This window comes from Urocitellus parryii, chromosome 5, assembly GCF_045843805.1.
Source record: "Urocitellus parryii isolate mUroPar1 chromosome 5, mUroPar1.hap1, whole genome shotgun sequence".
Taxonomy (NCBI): Eukaryota; Metazoa; Chordata; class Mammalia; order Rodentia; family Sciuridae; genus Urocitellus; species Urocitellus parryii.
This window is the reverse complement of record NC_135535.1, coordinates 97,071,434-97,090,342: the sequence shown is the minus strand read 5'-3', so window position 1 is coordinate 97,090,342 and position 18,909 is coordinate 97,071,434. Positions and strand designations below refer to the sequence as shown.

Genomic DNA, 18,909 nt, shown 5'->3' with positions numbered 1-18,909 from the left:
CTATTCTAATAAACTACACACTAATATTTGTAAGACTTTAGTCGACATCTTGTCAAAACTCCATAGTTACCCTTCTATATATGAGTAGAGAGAGCTTATCATTTGTCTCAGGTCAGATCAAGTCATTACTGGAAATTGCCCATGACAGCCAGACTGCAGCCCAGAGCAAAGGAAATAACAAATGTGAAAGTACTCTGCAGGACTCTAAGGAACTATATAGAAAAAAAAGGGTTTTTTTTTGAGTAAAAAGCATCTATTTCAAACTCAGCAAGCCTGATAAGGGATTGCAAAATGTTATTTGTGTGAAGTCTGAGTATTAGTGGCACAATTAAAATGCAGTTTCAGTAATACTTTCTTCCCATATCCCAAAATAACTCGGTCTCTGAACTCTAGATCTTGACTACAGTCTTTCATCCAAGGAAAGCTCTCCTAAGGAAGACTGAGGAATGAGATTTTTGCCCTCAAGTTTTATTTTTACCCATTATCCTTTTCTTTTCCTGATTTTCTGCCTTTCGGTATCATTTTTGAACCCTTTATGAGGTAGGGGTTGGGGCATAATTTGCCTGATTTTCACATTTCATTTGGGGAATTAATTAAAGGTTTTAAGGTTTCTTTTCTTATGTTGGCATATTGCCAAGAGTAAGAAGGCATGAGGAAGTTGGGCAAGTCATAAAATAATTATTGGAACAAAGTAAGGCAGTTCAGATTCCTGAGTTTCTGATATCTCATCTCTTAATCTCTTGAAGATCTGAATTTTTTTTTCCTTTACTGAGATGTTTAGATACATCATTTGAAGAAAAGAAACAGAGTTACTTCAAAATGTCCAGTATGTGGTAATGGATGCCACTCAGACTGCATGTAATGGAAACATTGGCAACAGTCTGCTCATTGTTCTGTGCAACAGGAAATGGAGAGTAATAAGGAGCTGGAGAAGGCTATGTCATACAGAAGGAAGTAGACATGTGCACACAATTTTGATTGGTAGCTTTCTAATTGCAGATCTAGTTTCACCTGAGCAGGTTCCTATTCCTAATAGACATGGAGATGTTTGGTTTGATTTTATCTTATCATTTGACTTTTTTTAAAAAGATCTTTTTTAAAAAATATCTTTCTTTTTAGTTTTAGGTGGACACAATATCTTTATTTTATTTTTATATGGTATTGAGGATTGAACCTGTGCCTCGCGCATGCCAGGTAGGCGCGCTACTACTTGAGCCACATCCCCAGCCCTCATTTGACTTTTGATGTCGATTTATCATAGATTTTTATTTTCCTTGTGGCCAGAAATGGTTTCTTGAAATACTTCATTTTAGATTCCAGTTTTCACATGTAGTTATAATTCATTGAGTGAGATGGAACTATGAAAAAAGGAAATGTCACTAACAGACTTCAGTGGCTTCAGACAGTTGACAGTAATGTGAGGTGGTGGCTCTTGAAATCAGGAGATCTGAAATCTAGTCTTAACTCTCTCAGGACCAACTGTATAAATTTAGGCAAACTGCTTAGTTACTCTGGAGCAGGCTTCATCTGTCAAAAGAGGAGGTAGGATTCAAAGATCTCTCAAGACCCTTGCAGCTCTAAAATTTTTTGTTGTAACAAAATTTGTTCTAAATGGTAGGGTGAAGGATTATAAATTGTATACGTGAAGTGTCAGAATATAAAAGGTACAAACAGACTTTGTTGGTGAAAATGTTTTTCAAGCTTATCTGCTAACAAATAGTTTATTTACTTTTGGTGTATTCCTAGTTTTTGTTTTCTAAAGGTCCATACTACATCTGGTGATTTGTTACTTTTGTTACTAAAAATATAAAGGTTGATGGTTCACTTTCCACTCCACCTGAAAACATTAAAATTTGCCATATGAATTCATTGTTAAGGTTTGTTTTTTTTTTTTTTTTTTTAGAGACAAGGTCTCACTGATTGCTTAATGCCTTCCTTAGGCTGACTTTAAATTCATGATCCTCCTGCCACTCAGCCTCCCATGCCCTGGGATTACAGGCATTTGCTACTGCGCCCAGCTCTGTTAAGGATTTGAAAAGGTATTAAATGCTTTTGCTCAACAGGGTATGTGTTTAATTTAAGTGAATTGGCATTTGAATTAATTAGCTCTGTAGAAAACACAGGCAGGGGTCTGGTGGAAAAGCATGGCTTTGAGTTTTATCTTCATTGCCAATAGTAGCTATGTGGTCCAAACCTCATCTTTAGTAGGAGAAAATTTTCCCTACGGGATTGTTGTGAGAAATAAAGGTAATAATATATAAAGTACATGATACAATATCCGACATTAGATATTCCATGGATAATAGTTGAAACTTATTATATACTATTTTATTACATTAGTTAAAACAACTAGGGAACCATTGAAAAGCACATAATGAAGACTACCATCTTTGTCATCCTACTGTTGATAGGCAGAGATTACCAAAAGAAATAGTTCTACTAGGATAGATTTCATTTTTTTTTTTTTTGTTAAAACAGGTAGACTGAGACTTGCTAGAGAAAAGGTACACATATGAGAATATCTAGCAGGAGTTTATTCTTAAAAGTTGTCATTACAGACTATTCAGAACTCTTGTCTTCAAAACTATTGTGTCCATCCCCTTCTTCCTGAATGAGTGAGCAGATTATTAAATACTGACATCAGAATTCTTGAGCATATGTGAATGAGCAGTGTTTGGCAACTGCCTCTGTTTGAAATGCTGCTGTGTGTTGGTTGTGATCTGAAGCATCTCCTTTTTTCCATGGAGCGCTCACCATTCACATGACAGATTTGGTAAAATGCTAGATAGGTTGAGTCTTGCTTGCCTCCACTTGGTCACCTTTGTATGCCAAAGTTTCACTTTCCCCCCCCCCCTTTTATTTTTTTTTTTTAATGGTTTTTAGTCGATGTTCATGAAGAGGGTGAGTACTTGGAACTCTGCTGCCAATGAAAGGAAATCCTAAGGAAGTACATCTCTTTACAGACCTGTGCCATACTGTCCTTTGGGCCCTCTGCTGGAAAAGGGGAATCAAGTCTCAAATAATTGCCTTTTTAATTGTATCCTCTAGTATTATATATTTAGGACCGTACTGTGAATGTAAAACCTCTTGTACCTGCCTTATGATATACAGTACTGACCGTGCTTTATCAGAGCTGTTTTTAATGATGTTACTCTAGAATGTTTTCTTTTCAGGTGATGATTGAGAAGCTAATAAAAAAAAATGGTGCCAGGTATCCCAACAGTGACAGAATTTTACTGTTTTCTTGGGTTTTGTTTTGTTTTTATTTTTTTTTACCTCCACTCCCCCCCCCTTTTAATGGAGTATGCTACATGTCTCTATAATTTTGTTTAGATGACTGAGAACTTGGAAAAGCTGTTGATGCTATTGATACATGACATACTGCTATTGTTGGTCTTTTAATATAAATACACACACACACACATATATATATATATATATATATATATATATATATAAAATTTAAATTTTTGGACACTTTAGCTGTGCTGTCAGCTTTGGAAAAATTATCCCAGTTTACCATGTTGATTTGTCATTGTACAGAAATTAACAACCATATTGGTCTAGAAACGTTAAACTTAATTTTTTTCACTTGTACAGGGGTAATACACTATATTAAATATGTAACGTCTTATCTGTGTGGGTTTGATTACAGAAACTAATAAAGTATTCTATAAATGATGAAAAAATCTATTGTGTTCAGGAATAAGATCACTTCAAAATGTCTAGTATGTGGTAATTGATGCCATTCAGCCTGTGGTGTAATTAATGAAAACATCTGTCTGTTGTTGTCATTGTACAAGAGAAAGGCATCCATCGAGAAAAGATTCCTATAGAGATCTCACAAAGGCATCCTCTGTGGGGATGATGATCTGGAGGAGGGTCAGAAAGCCAGAAAACACATAGTGACTCTGAAAGGCTCTGAAAGGCTCTGAAAGGCTATAGCCTAGTAGCCTTTATAGTCTGTCTGTATCTCCATTAGAGGTCATATGATGAAGGTACCATGAGGTTAGATAGAGTGTGGGATAGAATGTGCCCAACTTTGGTGGCAGGGGAAATCCTGTTTTCTGAAGTAGAGATAGCTGATGGATGAAAGCTGGAGTAATTAAATATGTGTGCTGTGTTTGTAGAGTGAACAGAAAATCTTCAAGAAGTTCTTTCTAATCAGAAACATAAAATGGTAACCATGTAAAAGAATGGATATGTTAATTAACTATAATAATCCTATTACTACATATATAGATCAAAACACCATGTACACCTTAAATATATGCGATTTTAAGAAGAATGTGGCTACAATGAAGTCAGTTTAAGAACAAGCAAGGACAGTTTCAGGAAATTGCTGAGAAATGATGTGTCATGCTTCCTTTTGCAGTTGATGCATGGTATTGTGAATGTGAAGATTCAGGATTGAATGAAAACAACCTTTTACCTTGGGCTATTCCTCTAGTAGACTCAGCTACCACCTTCCTTTATGGTTAAAAATGTTCTACTTGGCTTCATCATTTTGTTTGACAGCCACTTAAACAGTGTATTTCATTCAGTGCCAAATAGGTTTCATCATCTTTGTGAACTCTGATCACTTGAAAGTGACCATCTGGGGTCCAGTGCCAGGACAGGTTCTGAGGCCAAGTCAGATTTAAGGAACAACTATAATACTGCTACTTATGTGTATTGTAGATATGGAAGAAGGAAATAAAGATACTTGAGTATGTTTGTTTATTTCTTTTTAAATTGAGGTATAATTCTCATAATTCACCCTTTTATAGTGTGTAGTTCAGTGGTTTTTAGTGTAATAGAAAGGTTGTGCATGTAATACCACTAATATCAAAAGCTGTTCATCACCCCCAAAACAAGCCTTGTGCACATTAGCATTCACTCCCTATACCTCCATTTCCCTAACTCTTGTTTTTTAAATTTTTTTTTAGTTGTAGATGGACACAATACCTTTATTTTATTATTTTATTTATTTATGTAGTGTTGAGGATTGAACCCAGTGCCCCACACATGCAAGGCAAGCACGCTACCACTAAGCCACAACCCCAGCCCCATTTCCCTAACTCTTGGCAACTAACAATACTTTCTTTCTCTACAGATTTGCCTATCTTGAGCCTTTATATAAATGGAATAATATGATCTCTGGACTTTTGTGTTTGGTTCCTTTCTTTTAGCATAATGTTTTCAAGGTTCATCTATGTTGTAGCTTATATCAGTATCTCATTCCTTTTTGCAGCTTAATAATAATCCATTGTATCCATCTACATTTTGTTCATCAGTTGATGGACATTTGTGTTATTTCTGGTTTTGCCTATTATGAATAATGCTGCTGTAAACATTTGTGTACAAGCTTTTGTGTGAATATGTTTTTGTTCTCTTGGGTATTAACCTGGAAGTGAGATTGCTGGCTAATCGTAACTGTTTAACTTTCTGAGAAACTTCCGAACCGCTCTGCAAAGTGGCTATACCATTTGACATGCTTCCAAGCAGAACATAAGAATTTCAGTTACTCTGCATCCTTACATTTGTTTGCCTTTCTATTTTAGCCTTCCTAATGGGTGTGAAGTTGTGTCTTTGTGGTTCTGATGTTCATTTCTCAAATGACTAGTGATGTTGAAATCTTTTCCATGCTTTTTGGCTATTTGTGTATCTTCTTTGGAGTAATGACTTAAGCTATAATTGCAACTTCAGCTTTTGCCCTCAGGACAGTATTAATTGTATAGTTATGCTAACTGCTTTATGATTAGAGAATTGGTATTTCTGAGTTTCATGAGAAAGGTAGATATGGAAGCGTTTAAACTTTAAAGCAGTGCTCCTTTAATTGTGGTCATATAATTTGGGAATTTCATTTTTTTAAATATTTATTTTTTAGTTGTAGTTGGACACAATACCTTTATTTTACTTATTTATTTTTTACGTGGTGCTGAGGATCAAACCCAGGGCCTCACACATGCTAGGCGAGCGTGCTACCACTGAGCCACAACCCCAGCCCTAGTTTGGGAATTTCTTAGTTTATTTTAGTACCTTGCAAAATAAATCTTCAAGCATATTTGGCCATTCAGTGGAATTTGTTATAGTATAGCCTTACATTGTTATAGCTCTGTTTTGTGTTCAAATCATTCTTGTGTATATCATCTTATTTATAGTCTTTTTAACCTTTATTTATTTATTTTTATGTGGTGCTGAGGATCGAAGGGGCCTTGCATGTACTAGGCAAGCTCTACTGCTGAGCCACAACCCCAGTCCCTCATTTGTAGTCTTAATAACACTACTGTGAGAAAGCATAAACAGGTGTTATTATTCCCATTTGTAAAAAGTAGAAAACGAGACTCAGTTTGTAATTTGTCTAAGGTCACACAATTATTAGGTTTAAAATTAAATCACAAGATGTCTACCTTTTTATGGTAATAAATTATTAATCATGTCAAGGATTTTGGGGGGAGGGTGAGCCTACATTGCCAAAAATCAGTAATAAGCCTGTCTCCAACTAGACATTTGATCCTGGCCAAGTCCCACTGATCCTTTATTGACCTTAGAATTCATTATTTGGATGGCTGTACTATAGAATGAATTGTAATTCTTCCATTTAATACCTTTAGCCTGGAACATGCCAAAAGCAAAATTATTTATCACAGTGTTTACTGTATTTTGAGCATAAGACAAAGCTTGGAGCCATAAAAAGAAAACAAGCAGCCTTTGGTTAGTTGGCCTTGGCCCTTCATGGCTACCTTTCCCCAACTCTGTATTTCTAAATTGATCTCCTTGGAAAACAGAATTTTAAATGTAGAATGAATGAAGAGAAAGTGAGTTATTAATTTCAACCAAGTAAAAATTGACCTTGAGGCTTAAGGTAACCAAAAGACATTATATTAAAAGTTGAACATTATTTTCTTTTTTTTTAAGGGTACCGAAGAGGAGCAACTCTTTTTTTAAATATATATTTTAGTTGTTGATGGACATTTATTTATATGTGGTGCTGAGAAACGAACCCAGTGCCTTATACATGCCAGGCAAGTGTTCTACCACTGAGTCACAACCCCAGCCCCAGATAAGCAACTTTTTAAATACAGTCTTGGACTGATTAACCCATAAACAATCTTTTTAAGTGTTCTTCCACTGAGCCACATCTGCAGCACTGTTCTAAAATTTTATTTTATGTTTTTTGAGACAAGGTCTCAGTATGCTACAGCGACTGGCCTTGAACTCCTGGACTCAAGTGATCCTCCTACATCATCCTCCAAAGTAGCTGGGACTATAGGCACATATCATCACCCCATCTGGCTTATCCTTTCTATTTAACTTTAGTATTGTAGGGGTATACTAAAAAAAAAAGAGTCTATTGATAAAAAAGATGTGAATTTTATGAACTTTGGAACATAGTTACTGATTCCCTTTTGAGCCATGATATTTACTTTTATTTTTACCATCTTGTATATCTGTAACTTACAGTTTCATATGTGTAATAAGAATTGTAATGCATTCCACTGTCACATATAAATTAAAAAATTAATTTAAAAAAATAAGTAATTTTTTAAAATAAAAATAAAAAATTAAGGGGCTTGGGGTGTAGTTCAGAGGTAAAGAGCCCAAGGGTTCAATCCCCAGTACCCATAAACAAACAAACAAAAAGTTTCCTACTAGGACAGTTGATGAAATTAAAATATGAATTTGCATTAGACAATAGTACGATATAAATGTTAAATTTCATGATTGTGATAACTGTATTATATTTATACAAGACGTGTCTATCTTTTAAACTGGTATAATGCCTAAGGCTTGCAACTAGCTCTCAAATGTATTAGCACATAAATGAATGACTGAATGAATAAATAAACATAAGTATTTGTTAGAGAGAAGCGACAAAGAGATTAAACAAATGAGACCCAATATTAACAATTGGTAAATCTAAATTTCAGTTAGACAAGAGTAATAAGTTCAGCTCTATTATACAAACATGTTGATTATAGTTAATAACAAAGTTTTGAAAGGTCTGGAAAATTGCTGAGAGTAGATTTTAAATGTTTTATTATACACAAAAATGTAATAAATATGTGAAGTAATGGAAAAAAACAGTTTTAGAATTTAGAAAATGTGTGATATCTTTATGAAGCTTTTACTGTTATGTTGCATGTCTTTTCAAACTTAAAATTATGAGCCCTTCTGGTATGAGTCACTATCTTGAAAAGTTGACCTTTCTTTGAAAACAAAATGATATCAAGCACAGTACCATCCTCCATAGCGTGACCCATTTGCCCCAAATCAGCATCACACCTACTCTAATCACTTTTATCAGAACATTTTATGTAACAAAAGTTACATTTTAAAAAGTTAAAAAAAAAAAGCAGTGTCCTCTTGTTGGAGAATATATTTGTTAAAATTTGTTTACTTTAAAATACTTTTAAAAAATTATATGCACTCATGTATACTTTTTATTTTACATGATTTTGGGTAGAACCAAATGGTGATTATACTTATTCTCATGACTGAACATATAGATCAAGAAGACATGAGGATGTAGCTCAGTGGTAGAGCGTAGGCTTACCATGCTATGAGGCCCTGGATTCAATGCCCAGCACTGGAAAGAGAGAGAGGTAGAATAGGACTTGCAGGTAAATGATTTCAGTAATTTTGTAGTGTGAGTTGATCCTGTCAGGAAACATTGGGATGAATAATGTAACACTGTTGTATGATTTTCAGTAGCAAAAGTTCAGAAGAAAGATAAAGCATGTCAGCAAAAAGCACAGTGGTCCATTCTCATCTGATGGTTGTAAAAGCCTTAAAGATAGTGAGTGTAAAAGAGATGAGGCATAACCATGAGCTCCTGCCTTAGTGTGTCTGTTGGAAGCCTCAAAATGTCATCAGCTTTTTCTGCCCTTGCTACATTTCTTACCTTGCTTTTTCATCCTTCATATAAAAGATGTTTCTAGGCAGTCTCCATTTTAGTTCATATACATTTTGTCATTTATGAAGTTCTTCCCCCCCCCCCCCCGAGACTGCTTTGGTGTTTTGTTATTTTTTTTTAAATTTTATAAATTTTCTTAGTTGTAGATGGACAGAATACCTTTATTTTATTTATTTATGTGGTGCTCAGGACCAAACCCATGGACGAGGCAAGTGCTCTACCACTGAGCTACAACCCCAGTCCCCTGTTTTATATGCTTCTTTGTCCCAAAAGGGCTAGATCCAGTGGATCTTCTGCAGCTTTTTCTTGGGTCTCTATCCTGTTTCCAGTGGCTTTTGACTGGCCTTCTGCTTCTTTGCTTTTATTTTTTTCTTTTGGTAATGAAGCCAGTCTGTGTTCAGCTATGCAGTTATAGGTCCATTTCCTGGGAAGGGTCTTCGTTCTCCTTTTAGAGATCCTGAAAACTGATTTTTTTCTAACTTAGGAATTCAATAACTCAGAAATGTTTTAGTGAGACAGAGGCCCTGGGGAAGTTATCTGCAGAAATCCTAAATTTGGATTTTCTTCTCTTTTTCTTTCTTTCTAAAAATTACAATTTTCTTTTAATTGATGCATAATAATATATTTATAGTATACAATGATATTTCTATATAAGTATATATATAAACTATAATCAGATTACAGTAGTTGACAGAGCCATTGTTTCAAACATTTATCATTTCTTTGCACTGGGAGCATTCAGAATCCTGTTAGCTATTTCGTGAGATACAGTTAGTTGTTATCAACCATAGTTATCCCACTGTGCTCTTACAGAACATTAGAAGTTATTCCTCCTATCCAGCGGCATCTCTATGAACTATGAACCACCCTCTCTCCATCCCCACCCCCACTCCTTACTCTTCCCTGTCTCTGGTAACCACTATTCTACTTTCTGCTCCTATGAGATCAACTTCTTAGTTTTCCACAATGAGTGAGATCACACAGTATTCACTTTCTGTGCCTAGCTTACATCACTGAACAGTGCCCTCCAGTCTCAATCGCAACCTGTGCAGCTGACGGAATTGGTGTCCTTCTTTGTGGAGTGGGCTGGCTACAGAATAAAAGCTAAGAGAAAATGATGGAAAAAAAAAACCCACGGTATATGGGAAGTAATTTTGAAAAGTGGGGGCAGGACAGCTCTTCCATCTTAGGGATCGAGCTTCCACACTGGAAAGAGAGATGGAGCCTGCGCTTGCTTCATTTATATGGGGGAACATCAAAGGTTTTTCATAGAATGTTCTTTGCCAAATAAGGTAGGAGGTGGGCTGTCCAGTTCCCAATAGGTTACACCCAACTCCTGAACTGTGAGAGTTCTTTCTAGTAGAGTGAAGACAGAGATCTCTTGCCTTGGGCAATCTGATACCCACGGGAGAGCTGGGATAGTTTCCATGGCTCGGTACTGAGTAAAGACCACTCAAGTAGCTCATGGATGGCTCTCCACCCTCCAGGATCATCCATCTTGACACAAATGACATAATTTCATTCCTTTTCTGACTGAATAATATTCCTCTGTGTGTATATCACATTTTCTTTTTTAAAAATATTTTTAGTTGTAAGTGGATCTTTTTAATTTTATTTATTTATATGCAGTGCTGAGGATTGAACCCAAGGCCTCAACCATGCCAGGCAAGTGCTCTACCATTGAACCACAACCCCAGCCCCTCACATTTTCTTTATCCATTGGTAGACTGTGATTCCATATCTTGACCCTTATGAATAGTGCTACAATAAACACATGAGTGCAAGTATCCCTTCAGCATACTGATTTCTTTCCTTTGGATATAGGTGTAGTGTGGAGTAGTTCTATAGGAACCTCCATACTGTTTCCATTATGGCTGTACTTAAACTCTCACCAAGAGTGTGGAAGGTTCCTTTTTCTCCACATCTTCTCCAGCATTTGTTATTTTTGTCATTCTGTTAATAGCCATTCTAATTTGGGTGAGAAGATCTCTCATTATGGTTTTGATTTGCATCCCCCTGATGATTAGTGATGTTGAGCATCTTGTTGGCCATTTGTGTATCTTCTTTTGAGAAATGGCTATTCAGGTCATTGGTCTGTATTTCATAAAATTTTGTTGTTGTTGAGTTGTTTGAGTTTCTTATAAATTCTAGATTTTAATCTGTTATTGAATGATAATTTACAAATATTTCCCATCATTCTATAGTTGTTTCTTTACTCTGATTGCTTCCTTTGCTGTGCAGAAGTGTTTTAGTTTGACATAATCCTATTTGTCAATTTTTGCTTTTGTTGCCATGCCTTTGAGATCATATTCAAAAAATCTTTGCCTAGACCAATGTTCTGAAACATTTTACCTGTATGTTTGTCTACTAGTTTCAGATCCTAAATTTAAATCGTTATTCTATTTTGAATTGATTTTTGTATGGTTTGAGAGATGGAAGTCTAGTTTCTTCTGCATATGGATATCCAGTTTTCCCAGCACCATTTATAGATGAGACTATCATTTCTCCAGTATAAGTTCTTGGTGCCTTAGTTGAAAATCAGTTTGTTGCAAATATGTTGCTTTATCTCTGGGTCCTCTACTCTGTTTCACTGGCCTGTGTGTCTGTTTTTATGCAAGTACTGTGCTGTTTTGGTTACTGTAGCTTTATAGTATGTTTTGAAGTCAGATATTTTGGTACTTCAAGCTTTGTTCTTTTTTCCAGGATAGCTTTGGCAATTCAGGATCTTTTGTGGTTCTACACCAATTTTAGGAGCATTTTTCTCTCTTTCTGTTAAGAGTGTTCGTGCCAGCCAGGCTTGGCAGCATGCACCTATAATCGCAGCAACTCAGGAGGCCGAGTCAGGAGGATTGCCAGTTCAAAGTCAGCCTCAGCAGATTAGTGGGGCACTTAGCAATTCAGTGAGACCCTGTCTCTAACAAAATGTAAAAAAGGGCGGGGATGTGGCTCAGTGGTTCAGCGTCCCTTGGTTCAATCCCTAGTACTGGAAAAAAAAAAATGTTCATGCCATTTTGATAGGGATTATTGGTGGTTGTGGTTGTTTTTTCCCTATATTGAATTTTGAGAGGTTTTTAAAAATGCATTTTGGATATGAGTCTGATATCAGTGTATTGGAAATATTTTCTTAGTCTCTGGCTTGCTTTTTTATTTTATTAATGGTATCTTCTGAAGAGGAGATTTGAATTTTGATCAATTTAACTATTTTTTTTCTTTTACGGTTAACATTTTTTGAACCTTAGAAATCTTTGCCTACTCCAGGGTATTAAACATTTTTCTCCTATGAGTTTTATCTTCTTAATTTCTACATTTAGGTCCTTGATCCATTTTCATATTAAATTTTGCATATGACATGAGGTATAAAGATCTGTGGGAGTCCAACCTTGTATGTGACTGAGTTACACTCCCCGGCTGGGTGCTGAGGTGCTCAGTCACAGAAATATGGCAGAGCTTTCCCCACCCTTCTTGGGCTCGAGGGTCGGTGTCTGGTGCATGGGTGTGTCTTGCAACAGCCCCATGGGTGAAGCTATGCTCACCTGTTCCTTTGTAATATAACCCCTTGCCCTGTTTAGGATAGAATCTTCCATGGAAGTGCCTTGTGTGTGGCCCCTTACTGTGCCCTTGGGTGTGGCCTACCGAAGTGTTAGTGGACATGAAGATAGACTCAGCCCCCTGAAACCTGACCCCTTGCCTCATTTGAATAGTTTCTCCTCAATAAAAGGGGTCAGCACACATGCTCTCTCGCTCTCTCTCTTCCTGAGGACCCTTAGGGTCAGAGGAGCTGTCACAGCAACCCCAAAGAAAAAGGTATTTGTGGGCTGGGGATGTGGCTGAAGCGGTAGCGCACTTGCCTGGCATGTGTGCAGCCCGGGTTCGATCCTCAGCACCACATACAAACAAAGATGTTGTGTCCGCCGATAACTAAAAAATAAATATTAAAAAAAAAGAAAAAAGAAAAAGGTATTTGTGTCTCTTGTGTGGTTATTTCGTGCAGCCCAGTCAGCCCAGTTTACCTGGGTGATCCCTGAGCCTTTTAGTTATGAGAACAGAAACCCAGCAGAGATCCAAATTCATTTCTCCCCCATATGAATATCTAATAATCCTTGCAAAAATTTTTGAATTTTTTTTCCCTATTGAATTACTGTGTAGCTCAGTAGTAAAGCACTTGCCCAGCACATGCGAGGCTCTGGGTTCAATCCTCACCGTCTTATTTATCTACAACTAAAAATTAAAAAAAAAAATAAGTTAAAGGCGAAAGATTTATACGATCTGAAGTTTCATTGATCTATATGACTCTGCCAATATCACACTACCATGATCATTGTAATGTTGTAGTAAGCCTTGAAATCAAGTACTATATATCTTCAAACTTTCTTTTTTTTTCAAAATTCTTTTGGATATTCAATGTACTTATGATTTTTTTCTCTTTCTGTACTTTTTATTGGTGCAGTATTGTGCATAATGATGGGATTTGTTGTTACATATTTGTATATGCACATAATATAACAATATAATTTGGCCAAATCACTTCCCCATCCCTCCCCTTCTCCCACCCTCTGATCCCTTTCCTCTACTGATCTCCTTTTGATTTTCATGAGATCCTCACCCACCACCTTTCTTTTCTTTTTTCCTCTCTAGCTTCTACATGAGAGAAAACATACAACCCTTGATCTTCTGAGGAAACTCAGTGTTATTGAATTATTTTGTTTGAAGCTTGCTCTTATAATTCTTTTTGTATATTTCTGGATTTGACTTGCTGATAATTTGGGTCCATTTATGGAACAGATCAGGCAGGTGAGCAAATAGGCCACACCATCCATTTTAGATATGTGGAAAAAGTTTGAGCACATTCAACAGATACTAAATACCTTAATGAAGCCTGCAGTTATACCCACAAATAATCTCTGTTTTTTTCATCTGTCCTTTGAAATGTACTATCACCAGAGACAGCAAATGAGTATGTAGGGCAAGGTTTAGAGATGAGTTTGATTAAACCTTGAGTTTTTTGAAGTCAGGGGCTTTATCTCATTCATTCAACTAGTGTTAACAAAGGCCCAAATTACAGTGGCTTATACAAATTGAGTTTATTCTTCTCACTCAGGCCTACTACTGCTCTTACTCACAAAAGTCTGCTTCTACCTCACTGCTCTATCAACCAAGGACGTGACCTTAGGTGTTCTCATGGTCTTCACAGACTGTATCCACATTTCATCAGCGGCAAAATGGAGACAGGGATCTGAAAGAAGAGAAGCAAAGATTGCAGGCCAGCTAGCTTTTAAGGAAGGTACCCAGAAGTTGCCATGACCATGTGCATACCATGTCACCCACTGGAACTTAGTATGTGGTCACAAGTTTTGAGACAGGAGTTTTGGAGAATAAATAGTTGTTTGCTGTTTATTGGGAAATGAAATAGATGTTTACTTAAATGGTTGTTTTTTAAAGTGTAGAAGTTCCTGAATCAAAGTTATTTGCAACTTTTATCTTTCTGAGTTTCCTGGAATAGTAATAATATATTTAAAAAAGACAGTGGAAAAGTCATGTTAACACACACAGTAAGCTGTGTGGGCGTAAGTAGTTTGGGTTCTCAATACCTATGTCCTTAGGACCTAGCATGGTGCGACTAGTATATTACTAGCTCGCACTGAGCAGATGCTCATCTGTGCTACACAATATAATAAAGGTTATACATGTAGTATCTTAGTCCTCAGGACAGTCCTGGAAGTAGCCACTTGTATTATCCCCATTCCATAAAATGGCAGGGACATCAGAAATATGAATCACTAGTTTTATCACACTGTTCCTTGTATTAAGTTCTTACTTGCACAATTTGCAAGTTCCTTTGCAAGTGAGAATGGTAAATTTTAAAAGTGATAACTCTTCCATTATGTGATTCAGTGATCACTGATGTCATGCCATGTACAACTAAAGTCTCATTACCACCAATAGTACATGTCTCTCATTTAGGAAATACTTTGGAAAGAGAATGCTGGATTTCGGAGATCTGGGTTCTAATCTTGATTCTACCACTCTGAGACCTTGCAGGTCATTCAACTCCAGGCTTCCTCTTCTGTGCTGTTTTTCTTTCATGGACTATAGAAGTAACTCTTAAAAGATGTAATATAACATGAATGAATAGCATGCTTGAATATATATGCTCATGTATGCATTAAACATCAAGTGGCTTTGGACAAAATCTCTGGGTAGATTAAACAGCGGCCCCAGCTAGATGTAGACATGGTTAGGGAAGATTATGTCATTTGAACAAAACTTTGCAAAGATGGCTATAAAAACTGATGAGGTTATGTGTCAGGGTCAATGGATTGTCAAGGATGTTAAGACACGCTAAGCTAGAGCTGTGGAGGCCATTTCATTTAAACTCAAATGTTTCTATCTATACTGATAATGCCCCTGCCAAGTAAAGTGTGTTAATCTGAGAAGGTTCTGAATCCTGGGTAGGCAGCTAAATAAGCTTTGCTTTCTTATGGGATTCCAGCTGGCTCCACATCACCTATGATCCCTCAGAAGATGGAGTACTTTGAGGTCCTCTTGAAAAGGCCTATCAGTTTACTATTGTGAGCACTTTACTTCACTGGCCACTGCTTCCAAAGTACTGAATGACTGATTAGGGATGCAGAGAACCTCTGAAGGTACAAATTATTTCCACATGGTTTGGCATTTCCCATTAAGATGAATGTTTCTCTCTGTCTCTCCCTATACCCCTCTCTTACTAGCTGCTTTTTCTGTCCTCTAGGCATTTCAAAACATGGAGGGGCATAGAAAAATCATGTACTAATGTTGTTCAATTACCTTTATCAAAACTACTCTCAAGCTAGGTATGCTGGCATAGTGACACATACCTTTGGTCCCAGCACTCAGGATGCTGAGGTAGGAGGATCATTCGAGCCCAAGAATTCAAGACCATTCTGGGCAACATAGCTAGACTCTGGCTCAAAAACAAAAACCATTTTCAGAGGCTCAATAGAAGTATTGAGCACTGGACCTGATGCTGGAGTTGGAAAGGGCATGTCTCTGGGATAGCCAAAAAGGAAGGGTTGAAGTAGTGTTAAGAGCTTTGGGATAGAAATGTGAGTCTTGGTAGCTAAACTGTTTCTTCCTTATCTGGGAAGGAAACGAGGTGTTGGGAGTGGATGTGGGGTCTGTGCAGAGGAGGGGATTTCCTCATCCCTGTTTCTGATGGGTTTGCAGAGTGGGGGAAAGGGTACACAGTCACTCCTCACAGTTTGACAAAAGGGTGGTCTACTGTACGGCTGTAACCTTGGTTGGCATTTTTGGTCCTGGCAAGGAGAGCTACCCCTTCCCCTGTGTGATCACAGCATCACTGAAGCTATTCAGGAAAGGTGAGTGCAGGAAGGGGAGAGGAGGTAGGGGGTGGGATGAAGAACAAATTTCAAACTACCTACCTCTGTACCATGCCAAGTCCTGGGTTAGATATGTTTGCATGTGTTGTCTCATTTATTCCTTACTCTGGTGCTGCAAATGCTAAAATTACAGACATGCATCCTTTAATGATAGAAATGTGTTGTCAGGTTGTGTGAACAGAGCGCACTTACGCATACCTGAATAGTGTAGCTTACTCCATACCTGAGCTGTAAGGCAGAGCCTGGGCTACAGGAAGCGTAGAGTATGATCCTAAATTGGATAGTGTAGGTCACTGTAGCACAATGTAAGTATTTTATGTATCTAAACATAGCTAAACATAGATAAGGTACAGTAAAATACAATATAAAAGATTAAAAAATGGTACTTCTGCATAGGGCACTTACCAGGAAAGGAGCATGCAGGCCTGGAAGTTGCTCTGGGTGAGGGAGGGAGAGGGAGTGAATGTGAAGGCCGAGCACACTGCTGTACGTAATTGTAGCCTTAGAAACACCATGTGCTTAGGCTATATTACTTTAGAATTTTTTTTCTTCCACAATAAATTAAACTTACTAAAACATTTTACTTTGTAAACTATTTTTTTAGAAATTGTTGACTCTTATAATAACACTCAGCTTAAAACACAAATATATCGTACAGCTATACAAAAATATTTTCTTTCTTCCTTTTCTTTTTTGCAGTGCTGACTTGAACCCAGAGCTTCACACATGCTAGGCAAGTGTCATCCATAAGCATCCCCCAGCCTTATTTTCTTTATATCCTTATTCTATGAGCTTTTTTCTATTTTAAATTCTTTTATTTTTACTTTTTAAACTTGTTTTAAGACATACAAACACATTTTAGCCCAAGCCTGTACAGGGTCACCACTATCACTATCTTCCACCTCCACTCTGGTCCCACTGGAAGTTCTTCAGGGCAGTAACATGCATCTTCTTCTGGAACAAACCTGTTTTACCATTCTTTTTTTTTTTTTTTTTTTTTTAATCAGTGGGAAGAGTTCACTGTAAAATAATGATTGTAAAGTATAATAAATCCACAAACCAGTAACTTAGTGGTTTATTATCAAGTATTATGTACTGAACATAATTGTATGTGCAGTGCAGTGGGTTTGTTTACACCAGCATTACCACATACATGAGTAATGTGTGATTCTTCAGCCTTACCAAGACTCTGATGTCACTGGGCAACAGGATTTTTCAGCTCTGTTGTTGTCTTATGGAGCCACTGTTGTGTATGTGGCCCTTTGTTGACTGAAATGTAGTTGTGTGGCCTGTGAATATAGTTCCTGTTTTTTGCAGATGAGGACAGTGAAATAGAACTCAGGTGGTAGAGCCAGGTTCAAATCCTTGTCTGATTTCCAGGATTCTTTTTTGTAGAGAGAGAGCAATAGAAATCTCAGGATTTCAACAGGGTGTAAACAGCCCTCCCCAAAAGATGGTTCTGGTGTAGCAGTTGATAACCTATGTCCATGAAGGGCTTTTTATCCCCTGCTACCTCCTATAAAGCTAATCGGTTCCCACTTGACCTGTGGGTCTCTGCCTCATGCTGGACACCTGACCCTCCTGAGTAGACTTCGATAAACAAAGTTTAATGTGTTTTACCTCTTTTTGCCTTTTATAGATGGATCTGTCTGTAGAAACCCTCTTTAGCTTCATGCAGGAACGCCAGAAAAGATATGCGAAATACGCCGAGCAGATCCAGAAAGTCAACGAAATGTCTGCCATCCTCCGCCGCATACAGATGGGCATCGACCAGACGGTGCCGCTGATGGAAAGGCTCAACAGCATGCTGCCCGAGAGCGAGCGGCTAGAGCCCTTCAGCATGAAGCCAGAGCGAGAGCTCAAGCTATAGCACTGCTGGTTCCCGCCAGCTAGGCTGCTTTTAGGAGGCAGAGAAGCCAGTAACCCAGAGGACATTTGGAGCCCAAGTCCTATGGTATGACCAAGGCCTGAAGCTGGTACAAGGTCTGGGTCCTCACTGCAGTGGACACTGCATGGACTGCCACTGCCAGCATGGACTGTCTTTGCCCTTCTCCTTCCCTTGATGCGAATGCCCTGTGTGAAGCGAACAGAACTGATCCTTGGTGATAACTGAAGTTGGAACATTACTAGAAATTGTTTTAAATGCTGCATGGAGAGTTATTTTTTTTAATTGACAGTATATATATTCTAGAGTAGCTACTGGAGTGGAAACATAGAAAAAAGGGAGAAAAATTTTTTACGAAGCTATGTGTCTTCAATGCCCTTGTGAAATTTTACTCAGGCTCTGGGTTATGGGTTATAAACATGAAAAAAAATTAATCCAGATCTTTGCATTCTTACTGTTTCCATCCCACTTCCGTCACATCAAGTCTAAATTGAAAATTCCCTCTTCCTGTCCTGATGGAACACCGCCTTTCTTGTTGTCTACCAGGTTGTGGTGTCCCTTACATTTCATCATCAGAAAATGAAGACTCCCTTTCTCCACCTTCTGGAGATTCGTCTCATTGATTGTTGGTTTCCTTGACGTAGGCATAGTTTAGGTTTCTTTCTATTACATCAACACAGGCAGGACTCGTTTTTGTTTTAACCATTATTTAAAAAAAATTTTTTTAATTGTACATGGACACAATACCT

At 37.4% G+C, this 18,909-nt stretch overlaps 1 protein-coding gene across 3 annotated transcripts in view; it reads left to right on the top strand.

Moving 5' to 3' along the window:
* Borcs5 (BLOC-1 related complex subunit 5) overlaps positions 1 to 18,571 on the top strand; it is a 120,189-nt gene extending 101,618 nt beyond the window's left edge. For 2 of the 3 annotated variants that reach the window (XM_077798714.1, XM_077798713.1), the window contains exon 4: positions 17,915 to 18,571. In XM_077798714.1, the coding sequence (XP_077654840.1) occupies positions 17,915 to 18,145 (231 nt within the window). In that variant the 3' untranslated portion in view covers positions 18,146 to 18,571. Of the gene's footprint in view, positions 1 to 13,534; positions 13,691 to 17,914 lie in introns of all 3 variants that reach the window. The other variant, XM_077798715.1, reaches the window with a different exon arrangement.
* Positions 18,572 to 18,909: the final 338 nt, after the last annotated feature.